The sequence below is a fragment of the Morone saxatilis genome, unplaced genomic scaffold (genome assembly GCF_004916995.1).
Source record: "Morone saxatilis isolate NCDOM2014 unplaced genomic scaffold, NCSU_SB_2.0 Contig18, whole genome shotgun sequence".
Classification (NCBI taxonomy): Eukaryota; Metazoa; Chordata; class Actinopteri; family Moronidae; genus Morone; species Morone saxatilis.
In genome coordinates, this window is record NW_023339740.1 from 24,337,569 (window position 1) to 24,359,061 (window position 21,493).

Here is a 21,493-nt window from a genome sequence, read left to right on the forward strand (position 1 = left end):
CACACACAGACACAAAGAAAATCAGTCATCTTTTATATATCAGTTAAATCTCGTCTGTGGAGTTAACCTTTTCACTGCATGTATCCCTGAGGTCTAACAACATGCTAAACGTATCTCTATCTATATAGAGCCATTGCTCCATAGTGCTACTAATGGTAAAAAACAATCCACAGGGCACTAAATTTACATATATTGTTTGACTAAACAGCTTCAAGCCTCTTTTTAAAGTGTGTGTCTGACCTCCCAGATGACAGAGCGACATCCTTCAGCGCCATCAACAGACTCTCTCCCTCCACATAGGCAAAGGACAGGTTGATACAGCCTGAAAAGCACACACACAGTCAGTGTAGGAAGACATTTGGAGTAAATACCTTTAATTTGTGACAGTGGTGTGTTTTTGTTTCACTTCTGTGTGTGTGCGTGTACCAGGGTAGCGTTGTACTGGATCTCCATTCATGATGACGTCCGGAAGCCCAGCCATGATCTTCTGGACCAAACGATTAGCCAGCATGGAAACTCTATTATGGTCATACTGTGCACATACACAAACACACAAACACACACATTAGGTCTCAGGATGTTTGGTTGTGTTAGTTGAGTTTCAGGATTTTTTTGGGGTGCGTTTGTTTTACCTCCATCTCGTGCTGGGCGATGCTGCAAGCGGATCCCAGCCCTACAGCCAGCGGAGTGGGGACAGTGCCGGAGCGCAGCCCCCTCTCCTGCCCGCCCCCGTTCTGAATCGGCTCCAACCGCACTCGGGGACGGCGGCGCACGTACAAAGCACCCACACCTGCGCACACACACACAAAGCTGTGACCTGTGGAGTACCTCAAGGATCTCAAACCTCTTTCTGTTTACTCAATACATGCTGCCGTTTCAGGTCAGATTGAAGAGTAGAGTTCAGTATTTGTATTTTAGTACACCTTTAACTGTTTCAGTATTTCACATAGAAGGAGATAAACTGCCTCACTTTGTCTAATGAGCTAACACTTAAGTCTACGTTCAGGCTAACCTTTGGGACCGTAGATCTTGTGGCCGCTGATGGACATCAGATCAATCTTATAGTCGGTGACGTTGATGGGAATCTTTCCGACAGCCTGAGCAGCATCAGTGTGAAAGAAGACTCCTTTAGAACGACAAATCTTACCTATGGACAGGAAGGTTAGAGATCAATTAATCAATAGTTTTGATCAGAACACTGAACAAGATCAGGGAAAAAAAGTAAAGATCATATATGGATGTTTCTGATTTTGGCCTAACGTGGGGAGTAAGTAACGTGTGTTGCCGTGGTTACCGATCTCCTCGATGGGCTGTCTCACTCCGATCTCGTTGTTGATGGTCATCACCGACAAGAGAGAGGTGTCAGGGCGGATGGAGGCCTCCAACAGCTGAACACACACAGACACACACACACGACAATGACTTCTGTATGTCCGGCGTACAATATGTTCACTGTTTATTCTCTCTGAGTTCTGTTTACCTCCAGGTCCAGCAGTCCGTTCGTCTGGACCGGCAGGTACGTGATGCTGAATCCTTCGGACTCCAGAACTCGACACGAGTCCAGAACACATTTATGTTCAGTCTGAGTGGTGATCACATGGCGCTTCTTGGCCTGGTAGAACCTGGCCACGCCCTGCAGGAGAAGGACAGGCGGGGTCACTACTAACAGCACAACTCAATATTACTTCTAAGTATACTTTCACCTTTTCACTGTTCTTACTGCGAACTAAAAACAGGATAAAAAAAAGGATAAAGAAGGATGTAGTGGTGAGAGAAGGGGGAGGGAAGGTTTTTTTTTTTTTTTTTACCTTGATAGCCATGTTGTTGGACTCGGTGGCTCCGCTGGTGAAGATGATCTCTCTGGGATCTGCTCCAATCAGATCAGCCACCTGCTGCTCAGAGAGAAAGAGAGAGACAACACGCAGTCAGTGTCTGTCGCTCAAATTAAGATTTAATTCAGCTTGGTGTTACAGTTTAAATACAAAAATTCAGAATACATAAGAAAAAAGACAACTAATGTTTTACACATTGCCACAGAATATGTTCAATTTTACTTTTTTCCTCTCTCTATATATAAACTGAGTGTCTCTTTACCTTTCTGGCTGTCTCCATGGCGCTCTCACTCTCCCAGCCGTAGGCGTGTGTTCGGGAGTGAGGGTTACCGTAGTAATTCACCTGGTAGGGCAACATGGCGTCCAGTACCCGGGGGTCCTAAACAAACACACACACACACACACACGAGTTAAACTGTAAGTGCAAGGAAGTGTACGTAACTCTCTCGACTTGGACATCAGCTGGTAAAGCTTGTAACCATGACAACATGGTAGATAACTGTTACCATGGGCGTAGTGGCCTGGAAGTCCATGTAGAGGGGGCGGGGCTCATCTTTCTCCAGTTCATGCTTCTTTATCAACACTGTAGCACAAAACAACAACAGACAGACAGACAGACAGACAGAGAGAGAACAGTCAGCCAATCAGAGAGCCAGACAGTCAGTCAGCTGGTTTTACTCAGTTTAATCAGATCTTTATGGTTCTGGACTGAAACACTGGGTCTCTGTGACAGGCAGGTCAGTAACTTGTTGAGTCATTCATCAACTGTGTCTGTGGAGCCGAGTGCAGAAAAGTGAAAGAATTCTCTAAATTTAACACAATATCATATCGGTACCTAAAAATACGTGTAAGCCATCTTTATTGTTATTATCTTTTTTTATACATCTATTGTGTTGTGTGTTCATTTCAGTAAACTTCAATCTTCCCCCCATCAGTTTACTGTGGTATGCTACTTAAAGGTACCCTGTGTTATTTCCTTCCTCTTAAAACATTTGTAAAGCTACACTCTTCTTCTTCTTCTCTACCTTTGCAACATAAGTTGGCATGTTACCTCCACCTGCCAGTGGAATCACGTCACCATCGGTAGGACCGTGTATGGAGACCCACTCATATAAAAGCAGCTCCATAGTGCTACTAAAGGTAAAAACTCCACAGGGAACCTTAAATATTACTGTATTTTGTATCTGTTGTTTCTTTTTCACTGTATGTAAACAGAATTACTATAGATTTTGCCCTGACCTTTAACTGCATTCTTCAGTGGGGTCATTTGATAATAAACTGAGTCTTTTTAAGGGGCTTTGTACTACAGCGGAGCTGATACTGGATTTATGATATGGTTGGTAATCAAAATCTCAATATGGCCATCTGCAACGTGCAAATCGGAAGTTATTTTTAAATAAAAGGTAAATGTGTTACAAAACAGCATTATAATTAAGTAATGTAGTATTTTTTAAGGTAACAATACTTTGTTTGGTACAGACCCCCAAAAAGTTAGTGATTTTAATAGTTTTTTCTTGTTGTGAAAATTTAATTTGTGGCGCAAAAATGATCATGAATTACAATATCTGTCAAATAATAGTGATATGATGTTTTTACTACGTGCAGACTGAGGGTGTTTGGTGTCAGCCAGAACATCATGTTTTTATTTTATCAGGCAGTGATGGAGAGTGTCATCAGGTATGGGATGACAGCGCGGCACCTCCATCAACATTTTAAATAGATCTGTACGCTGAGGCCTGGGTGGGAAGTGTTTGTTTTGTTTTTTATTTGCTTTAACCTTTCATTGGATGTGTCATTGAGTGTGTACTGTAGCCTACGGTACGTCTTTAGCTGTTATATGTTTTTTATGTGTATTTATTGTCTGTAAGGGCAGCCACTACTCTGCATGAGTCCATGACAAATTTCGCCTAGGGGACAATAAAGTATATTCTATTCTAAGGCCAATATCGATATTCGATATTTGAGAGTTTAAAAATTATTAAAAATTAAAATTTAAAAAATCAGATGAAAATATATCAGCAGATGTTAATTTGTATTAAATGACCATAAACTGATCCATAAATGTTGTTTTAAAGAACAGTGACCAAGAAAGGCAGTTTTTACATTAAAATATCTGGTTTAGTCCAAAAACAGTCCAAAACCTAAAGAATACGTCAGATATTCAGAGAAAACACAAACACCTTTACCTTATAAGATCAAAAACAAAATTAAAAATGTCATTAAAACCAGATAATAAAATAAAAACAACGGCGCTGGAACCGCAGAAGGCTGATAAATGCCTGAAGTTATGAATTAAAGCATAAAAGTTATTGTCAGTTTTCAGCCAACCAACTAACATTAGTTCCCTTCAATGTTTTTAAGTGTTTTATAGCATTATTGTGCTCTTTACTGTAACAGACGACTCATTTGTAACGTTTAGTAACATTTCATCACTCAAGTTTACAGCTGCTGTAAACTGCGTCACTTTGGGGATTAGCTCCACGCTAACTGCTCTGTGAGCCCCAATAACCGGGCTGCTCGGCTCCGGACGGCCGGTACCTTTCGGTGCTGTGCCAGCGGCTCTCCGGTCGGAGCCCAGCCGGAGAGGGATCCACGACACCGGCCTGAGGAGCCGGGAGGAGACGGTCCTGCTTGGGGAAAGCATCTGTACGGCGTGCTGGTTTCACCTGGAGACCCGCTGACCTCCGACAACAACACGCTGACCCGCAACCGAAACACCAGTGAACACCGGGCTGAAGCGGGTTAAACAACCGGCTGCTGCGGGTGGAAGTGAAAGAAGATGATTTAAGACTCAATTTTAAATGTGAACGAAGTTTGGTTTGATTCAAGAAACGCTGCCGCCTGTCAGTTGCGTCCACATTACAACAGAATCGGACAGTGTAAAGGTAGGGCACGCTAACGACGAACACTTCCGACGATGACTTTCAAAATAAAATATTTTATTGACGAGTGTGTGTTTTCTCGTTTTCTTTACGTAAAAACTACTATTTTTTCAATGTTTCTATTCAAAATGTTTTTATTAACTAATAATTGTATGTTATGTACACAAAAATCATACTAATTTTATGAAAACATTTCACTTTGTTTAGTTTTCTAAAGCATTCTTCGTCCTCTCTGCATCTACTTCCGGTGACTCTCTGCAGCTTGACGACGCTCGACGTCACTACTGTTTTATAGTTGCACAAGAAGCGGAAACAGGGGCGGGACTTCCTCTGGACGAGCTGTGCTCTCATTGGTCGATGTGCGTTGTTTTGGTCCTGTTTGAGGCGGGGCCAATGCCTTTCTCTGTCCTCTGATTGGTTTAAAACAGGCGTTTATACAACATTGGTTCAGTTACACTTTACATTTTATACATTTTAGAGCAAATTTTCTTATATCCTGTGACCAAAAGATTTTGGTTAGCTATAAAGAATTAGATTTCACTAAAAATAAATTACTTTCTCATATTTTATTTTTGTGTAAAATGTATTCCAACATTTATTCCCTGATGTTTTGAATTATTATTATTATTATGCCACCCTTTTTGAAATTCTTGCATGGTTTTATTTAGTTTCTTATTTTCTCCTGGAGATTTTGATATTCTGTTCACTTTAAGTTTCGTTAATATGTTTTTATTTCTATAAATCCCACATTTCTTTTCATGTTTAGTTCATGTATGTATGAACGAGTTCTATTATGTTTGTTATTGTCTATTTAACAATAAAAAATCCCTCTCTCATAATGCATTTCTTATTCCTTGACCCAGTCACACATGGACTTTGCCTCGTTGACACTACTTCTCTGCATAACCTTTTAAAAAAATAGATAGAATAGATATGATAAATAGAATAGATAGATTACAGTAGATAGAATTGAGATAAGATAGGATGATAGAGCTTTTTAAGTCCCCGGAGGGAATTGGGTCTCATATGCAGCCAGGGTTACATTATAAGATAAATAAACACCAACTAGAATTAAAACACAACAATAGAATAAATAGCTGGAGTGTACGAAACGACTAAAAAAGATAAATTAGATAGATAAGGTCAAAGAGTGGTAGTTGCGAAGATGGTGGGTAAAGTAGTAGTGAGTGACATTGAGTCGGTAGGCTTATTGTTAACAACAGTATATAATAATAACTGTATGTAATAAGTATATAATATAGACGAGATAGTATAAACGCAGATAATGTGAGAAGGTTGGCTGTATGTATATTGGTTTAAGAGCGCAGTAACTTGCTATCTGCAGTCAAGCTTTCATTGAATATATATATATTTATACTTTGACCATTAAAGTGTCGCTCACTTATATGTCCACACAGTAAGAGCAGTAATGCACCAGACTCCTAAACCACCAGGTAGAAGAAGAGTGAAGAATCATATCCGGATTGTGTTGTGGCAGCAATTTCCATGTAACTAGGAGAGCTCTTTATTTATTTTGAAATAGTTTTGATCTCTATGTTATTTTGTTTGGCAGCGTGAGGTGAAAGAAGAGGAGTCCATCAGGTCAGGTGAGTTTCTGTGTCTCTTTTGAGCGCTAAGGAGGGGGTGGGATAGCGGAGTTGTGCAGCAGGCTAACAGTGTGTGTTCAGTGGAGGTGATGAGGTTTGGCCTGTGCTGGCAACTTAGGAAGAGTTTGTTAGTTCTCCTCGCAGTTAACGTGAAGTCGCAGTAACGTCGTTAAAGGTTCAATACGAGCTGAGGTCTTTTGTGGATATAACGTTACTGTACGTGTGGCTGACGGGTTTCAACGCAGGTCATGTCCTGGTGTCACGACGAGGATAAACTACCAGCTAGTTTCCTTTACCGAGTGTCTTAATGTTAGTTACTTTATATATAGACACCCAGTTTGTTATTGTCTCTATCTGAAGACCTGGGAGTTTGTTGTTGTCTCTTTATTGTGGCACCTGGGAGTTTGTTCATGTCTTTATGCTGGACACCTGGGTGGTATTGTGCTGCTGTGGACAACCTGGAGATTTGTTATTGGTCTCGTTTTATTGTTGGAACGATGGGAGTTTGTTGTTGTCTCCTTTTATTGGGTGGACACATGGAGTTGTTTGTTGTCTCTTTATTGTGGACACCTGGGAGTCCCTGTCACGACATAGACATGTGGGCGTCCCTCATTGTATCTTTGTGTCCACATAGACTTGGGAGTTTGTTGTTGTCTCTATCTGGACACCTTTGAGTTTGTTTATTCCTAGATAGCTAAAAACATTACTTTAGTAACACAGACTGAGCTACATTTCTGTCATCATTTCTAGATGCCAAAGCATTTTTTAAAAGGGAAAATGATTCGGTACTCTAGGTGTGTTACACTGTCATGACTTGACAGGAGGAGGATGCTCACCTTTAACCATCTAAGTTGTGAAAGCCAGCTGGTTTTGAAAGTTATGAAGCGGCAGTTAACACTTCGGCTGTCTTCCCAGGTGACACCATGCTCCTGGAGCCTGCAGCAGCTGCAGATCGACGCGTTTGACCGAGGAACCACCGTCACTGTGGCCACCATGGGAACGACGATGAGTGAGCCGTGTATCTACGACAAGCTGTCCGAGAGCATCGACATCCTCCGCCAGTCGGGCTACCGCTATGGCATGTCGGAGAGGGAGATAGAGAGGTTCATCAAGCAGGTCCTGGAGACCAACGAGCCCAGGAGAGAGCCTCCCCAGTTCCCCATCCTGAGGGCCACCATAAAGGTCAACACAAATATTATACTAGTGACAGAAAGTGTAATCAGTGACTCACTAAAGGCCTCTTGAATATGAGGATTGGGTTGCTTTTCCCGGTTTGTTTTAGTACAAAGGTCTTCCTTCTGTTTACATTGTGGAAATTCTCTCTTTGTATTCCTGTTAGTCCACTGCAGCTCAGCAAGAAAACACTACAGGAATTTTGTACTAAAAAGACTTTAATCTGTAAAAGTTTCCACTTCATTTGTTCGAACTGCTGAAGGCCAAAATCATGTTAGTAAGCATGTTAGGAAACGATCACATCATGACCAAAATAGGCAGGAGGGAATGCATAAGCACTCATTTTCTTGCTGTAAAATAAATGACTTGGCAGTTTTTATACGAAGCAAATGTTTATTTTTGCTGTGTGTGTGGAAGGACACAGCTTTCAGGGTTGGTAATGTCTCTGTTATCTCTGCAGTTTGTGGTGGCAGTGGGCTTCCTGCTGGTGGCGGTGCTGGCCTTCACATACCCCCAGAGTGCCCCTCAGCTGGGTCTGGTCAACCTGGGCTGTTACAACTGGTCGTCGCCCCTCAGCCACGTCCGCCTGCTGTCCCTGCCCATCGCCAAGAAGTACAACCTACAAGGTCTGGAGCTTGATCACTCGGTCCCTCTTTCTGTTTTGAACTGAACAAAAATGCGCAGACAGTTTTTTACTAATGAGAAAGTCTATCTATCTATCTACAGGATGAAAATATTCTTTTCTGAAAGGTCCTAGTGTGTAGGATTTAGCAGCATCTGGTGGTGAAGTTGTAGCTGCAACCATTTGAATACAGCTCAGCTCTTAATATGCTTCCACGTGTGTGCGAGCTGCAGGTTTCCATGAATGGTGGAGTGCTGGCTCTCTCCGACACAATCTGGTCAACTGTTCGGGCTGTGCAGAGATCTCTTCAGTGCTTGAAGTCCCAGAGAGCCTCAGAGGGACCGTGACTCTGCGACGGGGGCCACAGCTCGTCCTGCTGAAGGTCAGAGGTCAACACAGACAGAGTTGGCCTTCTGATAGGCCTTCCCATGTGAGAACCATGGGTGCAAACTTTGTAAACGACAGCTTTAAAAAAGCTTTTAATAAACGCTACAATTGAAAAGAAATGTATATATTTATACTGAAGCTGTGAAGTTTGATGAGTTGCTGGTTCCTTCACACTGGTCTCTGCAGGGTGGGGAGTCCCTCAGTATCCAGCGGCAGCAGCTTGAGGAGCTCTACTTGGCCCATTCAGGCTCCATGTCCATCCTGCTGGAGGAGGACGACGGCCTGCAGAACCACAACCTCGGCCTCCCGCAAGGACCCGCTAACTTCACTCTGCTCTGGTACACTTTTCTTGTTTCCCCCTTTTTTAAGGTAATGTTTTGGGCTTTTTATGCCTTTATTTTTATAGGACAGGTAAAGATAGACAGGAAAGGTGGGAGAGAGAGGGCAGGAAGATATGCAGCAAAGGGCCACAGGTTGGAATCAAACCAATAAGGACTCTGCTGCATCATAATTACAGTGAGAGAAAATAGTTTAGGAAATCAGTTGTTGAAGAAACTGTATGAAGAAATTATTAGCTAACCAGTTCCAGGTCACATTATAATGCATTTATTGTGAAGGTCATGCAGGAAGTAGAGAAGTATCAGTGTTAGCTTTATGCGTACTTTGTTTACCATTGTATTGTACCATTGTAAATTAACAAAGCAGAACAGAAAGCTGTAATGTGAATCGGTCACATTCAATCCATAACATAACCAACCCACTGAACCAGGTCAGTATCTGATCAGCACCAAGAGGACACAGTGGTATCTAATGATTGTGATTGGTGCCACACGTGTTGTAGGAGGTTCAGCTCGGGGACCAGGGAGAAGGTGTTGCGGTGGCTCTTCCCGAAGGCTGAGCTCTGCCCCCTGCTGGACAGTGCCGGGACCATCGTGCAGCGCTGCCTGGTTACTCATAGCACAAACTCCCAGAGCAAGGTCAGTTCACGTGTCCAGACCCACTGACAGAGTGATGGACAAAAGGCACAACTGTGACTATTTACAATATGCTGTGATGATGTTTTCACACTGATGTTGTTGTTGATATTAAAAGTGCAGTATTGGACTGTAAGTGTTGATACAGAAAATAAATCTGTATGGATACCGACAGAAGTTGTGGAGAAAATGATGGAATGCATAAAACTACTTCAGATTTTGCCTTAAACATATGTTTAAATGGCAGGAATGTTAGTTATATTGTTTTGAAGCAGTTGTCCTCACTCTCAGTGTTGGTCTGTATTCTTCCATTGTTCACCACTAATGAAAGTCTTAACTTTAAGTTGTTGTCTGTGTTTTCAGGGTGTTGGGGTGTTTGGCTGGCTGGTGGTGGGCGAGGGGTTACCAACAGTTCGAGTTCTTCCTGTTCAACGCTGTCAGAAACACTGCAGCTCCTTCAACCTGTGGCTGACACCTGGAGACATGGGTAACACCTGCAGCAGCTGTTTTTATCCACAAATGCAATTATTTGAAAAAACTTCACACAGCACAAATAGGCTTTGTTCCTGTGCCCTCAACATGAAATAGGATCTTCAGGGCTCCGTATAAAAGATATAAATTACTTGCCACAGCAGACTGATAAGGATTTTTATACAACAAATCAACACATTTTGCCTATCACCCAATAAAGTCAGTATGTTGTACACACACACACACACCACACCACCACACACACACACGGACGGACGGACGGACGGACAGTCTCTCTTTCATCTCACTGTCCTTCCATCATAATCCAGATGACAAAAGGTTCTCAGCCGATGAAAATCAAGATTAAATATTCTGACTTTTACTGTCAGCTGAAACCATAAACTTTATTAACAGTTAACAGAATATTTTCTACTGAACTACAACTGCTTTCTTTCAGGCTGCAAGCAAAGTGTAAGAATGTGTGTAGTTTGAGTAAAAGGAGACAGTTTGTCTGACTAACTGTAGCTCACTGTCTTTGAGGTGTTTACATGTTATATCTGTTCCCCTGATCTATAAAATCACACAGTTGAAGGTTACATGGCTGCAGAAACTGTCCAATCTGAACATTTAGTTCATGGTTGTTCCCTCTGACCTTTGACCCTGTGCAGTGTACGCTGACCCTCGATACTGGCAGATGGAGCTGTTCCCCGGCCGAGGCCAGAACATCATCTGTGACGGATCGGCCTTTTAACCTTCAGGTGGAGGAGGACAGTTCAGGACCGTGGCGTGACAGATCGGCTGTGAATGTCTGACTTCCTGCTGAGGCGGCGCTCGTCTGCCTTCACGTGGCCCCGCCCACTGATGCCTTATAACCCTACGGTCTTTTTTTCCGACGCCCCGACCCGTCTGATAATCCTCCCATTGTCCTCAGAGAACTGGAAACCATTGCACACATGACTTTAAGGGTCAAGGTCGGAGGATTTAGGAGTGACTTTTTGACTTTGTCCTCGTGTATAACAGCGGAGCATCATCGGCCTTTAGACTCTCTGCAGCTCTCAGATGTTTTGGATGTGCTGTGCTCGTGCCATAGCTTCAAGCAGATGTCTAGCAATGAAATCACTGGGTGTGTTTCTTTTTCAGAAGGTAGTGAAACACTGTCGAGTACATTGCCGATATCCTGTTTGTAGAACTCTGAATCGCGGCCCACATCTACGATTTGTTCAGCAATTTTTAAAAAATAGGTGTTTTGATACCTTTTTCTTGGGTTACTAGTCAATCAGGTTTGTAGGCGGGATTAAGAATGCGTGCAGGTTGATGTAAATCAAGTTAAAAGAATAACAAGTCTAAAAATCACTACATTTATTCAATCAACTTTTTAAGTGTGTCAACTGAAAATGATGTTGACTGGACGGGTCAATGCTGATTGTTTAGAACAAAATAAATCAGAAAACAGCTAATATGTATACAAAGAATGAAAAGAAACAAAGTGGACTTTCAGTCTTTATTACATAATGCGTATTCTGCAGTGCACTAATGACTTCGGTGTCAGTAGTTGTTGGACGTTCGCTACCTCCTGAAGTTGTGAGACACACCTGCAGTTTCCCCTTCTGCTCCTCATCCTTTTTATCTTAAAGGGCCATTTCACCAAAAGTTACACAAACTTATTCATCCTTCATGTCTTTTATCAGGATCAGCTTCAGATATATATTTTTAAATTGTGATTTTACTAATTCATCAGACAAAGCTGCTTCTCTAATTTGAGTGTCGTTATTTATTGTTATGATTGTATATGTATATATATATATATGTTCAAGCCATTCATTTTAATAATAACGTGTTGTAATATTATTATGCTGTGATCAGTTGTGGTTATTAGTGCAGAGTGCAGACAGCAACATCACAGTGACGCAGTAGAGCAAATACTTTGTGCATAATCAGGGTTTTAATGGGTCGTTCAAAAGTCTGAATAATATTAAATCAGTTTGCCAAAGTTAATGCCTGTCAAATCCGAGTTTCTGTGTTTAACAGATGCTCCGCCTCGTTTTGTTTTCGCATTAAAAAAAAACTTCACATTTCCAAATATCACCCGATGGGAGTGCTTGAACAGAATTAGGGAGTGAATCGTTTAAAATGTTTGCTTCGTATAGAAATGTCATAGTTTTTATGAGAAAATTAAAGCTTGTCATGTATTTGCTTCCATCTGTGTGGAATTGTTTTTTTTTTTAAGTGCTATGAAGCAGAAAGGTTGGAAATGAGGCGAGTTTGAGGTAATGAGCAAAGGTGTTGAACTGCTTATTTTACAGATGAAGCTGTGAGTGTTCGGAGCACCGCAGTTAGGAAATAATGAATTGTACACAATGTTAAACAATGTTTTCTGAGATTTCAAAGTCAACGTGATTTAACAGGAAACATCTGAAGTACTTCCATAGGAATGTTCATCCAACTTCTGGCACATTTTACTGTGTTCACAACGTTTGTATTGTTATTGTTGACAAACCTTAAACCCAGTTGCCAGTTTATTAGATACACCAAACTAAAACTAAAGTCCTAAACCTTAAATGTTTTTGTACAAACTCTTAGACAAATGTTGATTCAACAAATTTGCTTTTTTTTTTTTCCTCCATCACAGCTGCCAGGTTGTAAACAATCATTGTTCCAGTTGTTCTCAGATCAGACTTTTATTGAACCCTAAATGTGACATATTATATTAATAGTATTTATTTAATACTTGATCGTCTCCAATTCTGGTTAAAATATTTCTATTTAGCTGCTAAATCTAATCTCTTGCCAAAACTGCATTCACAACTTAACCATTACAGTGAGTTGATTCATTAATATCAAAAATATTAATTGAAGCCTTAAATGAAAAAAGAATGATATAAATAAGATGTTAAATATGACGTTTTCATGTAACCTGGCCGCAGTCTGAAGTAGACAAAGTATCACCATAGTAATTACAAACAAGAAATAAATCTTTATTAGTCTGAACATAATGTAAACGGACAGCAGCAAACAGCGCAATGCACAGTAGCAACACAAGTTAAGTAGGTTTGTATTAGATTAAACATTAAAGGTGGACTAAGTGATTCTGATCAGTTCCAGTCGTTTTGAACGCAGCCCTGCCTCTGTGAATGGTAAACAAAGTGGATCAGACCGAGCCACACAACACAACACTAACTTGTTATTCCAGGATTTGTGTGTTAGGTACCGTCAGTGAGTTGACTAACAACAGTTTGCAAACCCTAACATTAGTTACAGGTCTGGCTGCTGCTGTTCTGTTGTTGTTTGTTGTTGTTGTTGTTGTTGTGACGTCAGCTATAGCAGAAAAGGAGAGTTGTATCGCTGAGTGCTGCCCTCTGGCACTATATTCGTCACCTAATTTCTCCAGAATCGCTTACCCCACCTTTAATGTGTATTTGTGGATATGTTAATAAACCGCACGTACTGTGGAGTCTGTGGGGTGACAGTTTAAAAACAGACTGATTTAAAGGTCCAGTGTGTAACATTGGCAGAAATAGAATAATATTCATTCAGGTATATTAGTAAATAATCACCTGAATATGGTGGAATATGGAATATGTTGTGTTTTTAATACTTTAGAATGAGCCGTTTTATCTACAGATAGAGCTGGTCCTCTTCTACAGTCCACCATGTTGAACTGCCATGTTTCTACAGAAGCCCAGAACAGACAAACCAAACACTGGCTCTAGAGGGACCGCTCACATATTTTGCTGCCACCGTAGTTTCTCCTGCATGCTTGGAAGGCTGAGCTGAATCTTACACACTGGCCCTTTAAATACAAACTGAATGAATTTATAATACTCTTATATTCACTGATTATAATTAAAAACTGTGCAGATATATTATTATCGCAGGAGCACAATACAGCAACTGTTACTACAATCTAACTTTATCAGGGTGTTGATTCTCCAGCAGGGGGAGCTGTTCACTTATTGTGACCAGCGCCGCCTACAGGAGAGCAAAGTAGTGGTTCAGTACATAGTAATCTGCCATGTTTTAGGGGAAGTAAAGCATTTGAAAGATGCACCTGGAAATGATACTTTAATATTCAGTAGTATTAACTGAATATTACAAATGTAATGCAGCTAAATCAAAGCAGACTGAATAACTAAAGACATTAAACAATCCTGTGTGCTAATATTCTTTCAATCAATAACTTTTAAATATTCTACCATGTGAGCCCCCAGTGGTCTTCATAGACGTGAAGGAAGAGCGGCTATAATTTATAACTGAAAGTAAAAGACAGTGCAGCGTTTTCAATTATAATATAGAGTGTAAATGAGGAAGTCACTGAGAGGGACTTGCAGTTTGAGGTTAAAGTGCAAAGCATCATATTTGGGTTTAAAGGGTCAGTTCCCCAAACAAAAAATATTCTTCCCTCTCGTATTATCGATCCGGTCACATAGATTTTATTTTATTTTATTTTATTTGTACAGGTTTTGAGATTTCTGTCTTCCCACTAGTACAACAGAGGGAAGAGAGTTTATTCAAACCTGATGTTTTATTATTTGTAATATGTTAAACGAATACAAAACTATCTGACCGGAGAGACAACACAAGAAGAAAGGAATTCTCTATTCTCTCTATATTTAGTTGTACTGCCCTTTTAAGAGCTGCCACGCCAGCTTTAAGAAATTCCCTATAAAAACCCCTTTACACATGATTAGAAAACGTTTTAAAAAATCTGTGTAAAAGCAGTTGTTGTAGGATGTTCTGCTGCTGGTCACGTTCCTCCGGCCAGCAGTGGAGACGACTCGGAGGCTCCGCGTTTGTGGTGATGTGACGCTGCGACGCCATCGTGTGACCAGTCGTACAGATGGCTGCTCTGCAAAACTGCTTCGGCTTGCAAGTTAATTTTCTTCATAAAAAAGAAAGAAACAACAGTTACACACACCTGAATTTAATCATCTAACAAACAAAACTCGGATCATAACAAATGCAAACAGCAGTTTCTATACATCATTTTATATCATGTTTGTTGTTTGCAACCTGCTCTCTTCTATCAACCCTTTGTGGGCACCTTTAACCTTTTTATTTTAATTGTAATTGTATATGAAGGGGTAGTTTAAATTGATATAAAATAACTACAATAATAAAAATTTTAAAAAACCACTGGGTCAAGTCAGTAACTTACTGTAGGTCTAAACTATGTATCTCTACACTGGACAAACAAAGATACAACTTATTATCTGATTCACAGAACATGAGGATTTCCTTAAACTGTTTGTAGGAGTGACTTCAGGACATTTTCTATGCAGTGTTAATAGCGATGGCTGTGTGTTTGTCTGGTCTTCACAGTAAATATAACAAACAAAACACATAAGATTAGACTACAACAGCAGCTGTGTGGGTGAAAAGATGAGAGAGAGAGTACCTGAAAATCTCTGATGTAGGTGAGGAAGAAGCTGATGAAGGAGAAGGCCAGAAACCATTCAGACACGGTGCTGATAATGTGAGCTGTGTAGCCCTGAAAAGGACAAGATACAAACATTAATGTTGACGTGATGCTGCAAAGAGCTGCGTTACCAACATCAATACGTTTTGTTACCAACTGGAAGGTGAAATTATTTTATTTCTTTTAGTTCTTGTATTGTTGATTGTGTTCAGACAACTTATATTTCTCAAAGTAAGGTATCACTCAGCATCAGTACTGAAACTTATGACATCAGCACTAGTATTGGAAAAATAAATCCCACCTATGGTGCTGCAAAAAGCTCAGCCGCCCTCTATAAACACACTTATGACTACTGACCGTCTCTCCAGGAGTCCAGTGCAGTTTGTGAGCTACGTCCACTCCCGGCAGGCTGCTGTACATGATGACTGATGATATGAACACTGACAGGACGCTGTTAAGGATCATAGCTAAACACTACAGAGGGTGTGTTTCCATACACAGCTGATATTCTGATTCGCTTCCCATAACCTTAAACTTTTATCAGCCGCTGTTCCTTTGGTGCTGGGTTCTTCTGTTTCCATCATGTTTTACAAACCAGACTTCAAATATTTCATTATTATTAAAGTGTGACCCCAGAAAGTTATTGTTGTGGTGTTTGCTGTGTCGCTAAAGCCGTTGTTAGTATCATCTCCTGAGCAGTTCAGGTCCAGTAATTGTCCCCGAACGTGGTGGAGAACAGTGGGAAACAAAAGTAGAACCTGTGACAATGACTGCATGTTAAACTGGTTGTTACGCTCCTGTAGTGGATAAAGGCTTTTCTATCAACCTGTCCACTGATCCAGTCTCCACACCAAGTGCAGTCCTTCCATTCATTTAACAATACTGACGTTTACATGTAAAAGAAAATAAATAGTGGCGCCACTTCTATTATTGTCCGTTGCAAACAGTCTTTAAAAATGATGCTTGTTCTTGTCTCAAAAACATTGTTTAAAACATTTTGGTTTGTAAAACACAAGGTAGAGCCTCAAAGTCCCAGAGGTTCTTAAACTCCAGGTTACCGGTCATTAAGTTCCTGCTGTGGAAAAGAGCTGTCAGACTAGGTTTTCATCACTGTTTTCTGTTAGTTTTTTTTCTCCCGTGTTTAATTTATTCTTTATATCAATTGAGAAATGACTCAAGAACCCCTGGAAGTCCATGTGTGTCTCCACGCTGACTTTGTACAATCATTTAAAAATCACTTTGTTTTTCAGTCTGAACACATTCAGGACTGTTTTGATTTGGAAATTAATAAAAACCTCATTAAGTAATTATTGTCTCACTACTCTGTCGCCATATTAAAGGATACTGCTGATGATGCTGCACAGGGTCCAGAATCCGATGCCGAGGCGGACCAGGTAGATGGTCTTGCTGTGGACGTGAGGCTGCATGTAGAGTGAGAGCAGCGTCTGAACCAGGATGTAGAGCGCTCCGACCCCAAAGGTCAGCACGGCCCCCACCAGGTGCATGGAGAACAGCGTGGTCTTCTGCTCACACACACACACACACACACAGATTCACTGACATGTTCAACACACGCTGTACAGGTGTGAACAGATCCAGAACCAGCAGCGCTCACCTGGAAGTTGGCGACCACGCACATCCCAAAGGAGCTGATCAAACCGAGCAGCAGCCCGAAGCGATTCAGTCTGTTCACTTTGAGCTCGCCTTCACCTGTCAGAGCCTCCACCTGTTTGTAACGCACGTATACTGTGGCCATACCTGCACGCACACACACACACACACACACAATGAGTGAAATAAGTCCTATAACAGCAGCCGATATCCGTGTGTGTGTGTGTGTGTGTGTGTGTGTGTGTTACCTAAAAAAGCTGACACATCCAGCATGATGCCAAACACACACCTCTCTGGTGGCATTGTTCCTGTGTCGCTGCAACACACAACAAAGTTCATTAAAGGGATTGTTTTATTTAGTTAAATATGAAAAAAGCTTTTGTTTTAAAAAAAATATATGTTTAAGATCTAAACTTTGACAAATTAAGCATAGCGTTAGTTCAGGCAGGCCACGAAGTCAGGCTCGGTTCTCAATTCCAGCTATGTCATATGATCACAGCTAGTCGTAAACACACATCAGCTGATGGCTCAGTTGATTCCTCCCTGATCCCCTCAAGCATCAAATCGAATATATTCATCAGGCGCCTTATTTAAGCTGCCGTTAGCCTGCCTTAATGCTTTGCTGCTTCCTCTACAAGGCTGTTTTTGCAACCCACTCCATCTCCCATTCTCCTCCCTTTTATGTTTGGTATCTGAATTAAATTAAATGCATTTTCTTGATTGCCATTGAGCCTTGCTCTGTTCTGTACCTGGGGGGTCCTCTGCCTTGCCGCTCCCCTTGTCTTTTAAACCTTTACATGTATCCACGTGGAAGGGCAGGGAGGTCCCAGAAACAAGCCAATCCACCAAATGTAAATCCTGCTTTTGGAATAAAAGTTAATTTTGACAAAAGTGTCCTGACTGAACTTGAACACAAGCTGTAATTAAGCGTCCACTCTCTTGGCTAAAGAAGGAAAAGTAACGCAAGTTAAAACAAATAAAGAGTTAATAGATAATGCCCGAGCCAATCTGGGAGAAAAAACACGGATTTGTCACAAAAACTAAGCCTATTTAGTTCTGTATGCTTGTTAAAAAATATAATGTTAAAAAAAAATAACATAATACGAAGAGAAATTGTATAAAAGCCGCTAATACTGTCCAGAAAACTCTGAATATTTCTCCAAATTTGACGTTTTTGACCAAATTCCTGCAGTTCAATGTTTGGGGTTCATATACAGTTTATTATTCTGTTCTGTTACTGTTATACACTGAATAGTCATAAGGATCTAAGTTTACTCAACGATAGAAAATGAAAAGGGTTGAGAACCCGCTGCTCTGAGATAACTGTTTGTGAAAGTGGATTGTTTTAACAGTTTTCTGGTCAATAAATCAAATTAATGTTTAATGTATTATAATCAATGTTATTATTACGTATATAAAATCATATTAGTGGGCACATACTTTCAACTACATTTTCAATTGAGACATTTGAAAAGAAAATTACAATACTACAATCCAAACCAAAATCAATATTATCGAAAGAAATAGAGAGAGAATGTGTGTGTTGTGTTGGTGTGTTGTTGGTGTGTGTGTTGTGTGTGTGTGGTAAGGTGTGTGTTTCAGACCTGATGTAAGGCAACCAGAGATCCCCATGTTTTCAGCAACACCGCTGTGATTACCAAAGATGAAGGACGCCGCCCGCCAGGTGACCAGCGCTGGGCCAGGAAGCAAAGACCCAAATGCGGAACCACCACCATGGCCGCCTCCACTGTTGTGTGTTGTGTGTGTGTGTGTGTGAGTGAGAGAGTGTGTGTGTGTGCTGCTGGTTCACTCTGTCCTGTATAAAAGACACAAACAGGGACATACACTGATATACAGCCGGGCCATCATCAACTGTGCTGCTGACTCAAAAAATGACAAATGAATGTGATTTTTAAAGTTAACATTAAAGTTCATTGATCTGTTTGTAACTGGTGACATCAATTAGTCAAATTGTTTCACTTTAAAAGACCAGTATAAATGCCGTGTCCATACTGGCAGAATGAAGAACCGTGGATGTGAAGGAAAACCGGTACTGGTCCAGTGTGATTCAGAAACACTGAGAGCGGACTTTAATATGAAGCATATTCATACATTATGCAATTTGTAATGAGGTAGAAGGAGTAGTTGCCTTTAAAATGGGTTTAATGTTGAAATTGTGTTTTTATTGTGGGAAAAAAAAACATCAGAAATGTCTGAAGGGGATCTTTAAATTATTATATTATCATGATTATCTCTACGGGGCATTTTCATATCCTAAACTATCACACAACATCAGTTAAAACACCAGTTCTGAGAGGCGGGAGTCATCTGAAATGAACATCCACAGCTTCACCTGGCACTCGAGGCTGCAGCAGGTAACCTTTATATCTGCTGACATTTTCACTGTGTCCTGACATCAGTACATGAGACAGACAATCTGTGAATGAATCAGGTTCCTCTGGCTCTAGTGCTCCTAATGGCATTCACAAGAATCCGTCATTCAGGACTAAAACAAGCAATCAGAGCAGAGACAGAGGTTGTTTTCATCCTGGCCCCTGGTGGATGCTTGCAGATGTAATTAGGAGCGCTAGGAGGAGCCAGAGAAACCTGATGTTTCCGCAGATTATCTGTCTCATATACTGCTGCCAGGATAATAACATTTCACCAAATATGACAAAACAAAAAATACTGGTATAAAAATGACCTACTGCAGCTTTAAAGTGTTAAAAAACAATGTTATGGTAACGAGTGCAGAGGCTTTAAGGAAAGTCCCCATGTTCTCGCCGAGGAAGTGAAACTGAGCAAGTCTTTTGTTATTCTCTCCTATAGGGAACCAGGGTCGCTCACACCAAACTCCATTCAAAAATCTGACACTTTAAGAAAAACCAAACTGAGCTTATACGAGTCCAAACGTTACATGCAACGTCAATGATCCAAATTAAAAGCACCAAGATTGTACCTAGCTCTCCTTAGCTGCGGCCGATAGCTCCCATCGATCATTATTAACGTTATATTTAAACGTTTTTCAGTTTTATCGATTGGACCACCCAGCCGATCGATAGAGGAACTATCGTCACGTGAATCAGTCAGTCTGTTTGTAACTGATCATAATGAAACTCACCTTATCACGAGTCCTCCAGTGACCATACTCTTCCTCAGGCGACTCCCTAAATCTCTTGTTTCCTAGCGGGACTCTGGTGTCCAGACGTCCGTGCTGTGGTCACTAGCCGTCGGTGTTCTGCGGAGGTCGTGTGCCGAACTTCCATTTAAAAATAAAGTTAAAAGTTAGGGTCGTTGTGGTTCAGCGGAGGGTGAAGCACGCATGCGCAAATCAACAACAAGACAAGACTTTAGGGATAGTTCTGTCCTGAATTCTGTCTCGCAGGCGAACCTACAGGAGCACAGTGTGCCCTCAGTTTAGACTACAGGGAAGACCATTTTCACCAATGTGACAGAGAAATGATTCTGTAAGTCAAAATAATGAGACACTTTCTCAAAATAATAATGAATAATGAATTGAAATACTAATTTTTTAACCTTAATATATATATTTATATATATTCTTAATATATTATATTTTCTGGAGTAAGTTAACAAAAGTAATTTCCGCGTGGGATTATTAAAGTATTTCTGATTCTGATTCTTATAATTCCAAATATTGAGAATAAGTTTGTCATTATTTTGCCATCCTAAATTAAAATACTGAGAAAGTTTCTAATAATTTTGAAATCCTACGTAAATATTTTTAATAGATTTCTCATTATAATGACTTACAATAATCTTTTTTTTTTCACATTGGCATAAATGGGCTCCATAAAAAAGTTCGCATGAAGTGCTGATAAAAAAACAAACTTATCATTTTAGGATACTCAGCAGAGCTAATACGGTATTTCTCACAAATCTACAACCCAAATAGTATATATAATTTAGTTTTGCAAGTGCATCATGAATAACACATAATACAATGTGCTCCAAACAGAAATTTAAGTATTAATTTTACACCAATATGTGTTTAAGAAGCACTACTGTGTACAATTAGGGCTTCATAAGTACTTGAAATAGGCCTACTATTGAAATCAATATGGCCAAATTATAACTCTAATAAATTGCAATATTACATTTTTATAGTATCGTGCAGCCCTACTATTTACATTTATTCACTCTCTCTCTCTGGCAGAGTTAGATGAAAGTCTGCCTGATAAACGGTGGTTAGCTTACTAGCAACAAGAGACTGTTAAACCAGGCTCTGTGAAACAAAATCATCCAACCAGCACCTCTTAAATCATAAAACACTTTACATTGTTTGTTTAATCCTTTACAGTAAAAACTACAACTTGACATTTTACAGGGAGATTTATGTGGGACTATTTCTTGGCTCCGAGCAGTTGCCAGGCAACCAGCAGACACTCCAGGAAGTCATGACCAAGAAATAGTCCCATATATAAAGTCCCTGTAAAGGGGCAGATGTGCATATTTACTTTTTTGGAATAAACAAACAAGATACGTGTTAATTAGATG

General features: G+C 40.5%; 3 protein-coding genes across 4 annotated transcripts in view; 1 reads left to right on the forward strand and 2 right to left on the reverse strand.

Annotated features, from left to right (window-relative positions):
- The window catches only part of nfs1 (NFS1 cysteine desulfurase), a gene marked incomplete at its 3' end in the record, with an annotated part of 4,860 nt that extends 144 nt beyond the window's left edge, over positions 1-4,716 (reverse strand). Inside the window, 10 exon segments of the mRNA XM_035661371.1 lie at positions 241-322; positions 427-532; positions 633-790; positions 1,013-1,147; positions 1,295-1,388; positions 1,481-1,633; positions 1,809-1,892; positions 2,095-2,211; positions 2,339-2,415; positions 4,371-4,716. Of these exon segments, the coding sequence (XP_035517264.1) occupies positions 241-322; positions 427-532; positions 633-790; positions 1,013-1,147; positions 1,295-1,388; positions 1,481-1,633; positions 1,809-1,892; positions 2,095-2,211; positions 2,339-2,415; positions 4,371-4,476 (1,112 nt within the window).
- Positions 4,717-7,185: 2,469 nt separating this feature from the next.
- On the forward strand, positions 7,186-12,145 carry cunh6orf89 (chromosome unknown C6orf89 homolog). Of its 2 annotated transcripts, none has more exons than XM_035661372.1 (7): positions 7,186-7,503; positions 7,955-8,120; positions 8,350-8,546; positions 8,690-8,841; positions 9,345-9,480; positions 9,841-9,964; positions 10,617-12,145. In XM_035661372.1, the coding sequence occupies exons 1-7, from the start codon at positions 7,201-7,203 to the stop codon at positions 10,697-10,699; spliced, it is 1,161 nt and encodes a 386-aa protein (XP_035517265.1). In that variant the 5' UTR covers positions 7,186-7,200; the 3' UTR covers positions 10,700-12,145. The 2 variants fall into 2 exon arrangements, with proteins under 2 accessions (XP_035517265.1, XP_035517267.1); XM_035661374.1 differs by having other exon boundaries at positions 8,350-8,498.
- Positions 12,146-13,239: 1,094 nt separating this feature from the next.
- On the reverse strand, positions 13,240-18,640 carry dram2b (DNA-damage regulated autophagy modulator 2b). The gene is made up of 7 exons (XM_035661375.1): positions 18,580-18,640; positions 17,224-17,291; positions 16,980-17,122; positions 16,710-16,887; positions 15,722-15,804; positions 15,344-15,436; positions 13,240-14,827 (listed from the first exon to the last, which is right to left on the reverse strand). Exons 2-7 carry the CDS (start codon positions 17,276-17,278, stop codon positions 14,693-14,695), a joined length of 687 nt encoding a protein of 228 aa, XP_035517268.1. The 5' UTR covers positions 17,279-17,291; positions 18,580-18,640; the 3' UTR covers positions 13,240-14,692.
- Between the last annotated feature and the right edge of the window lie 2,853 nt (positions 18,641-21,493).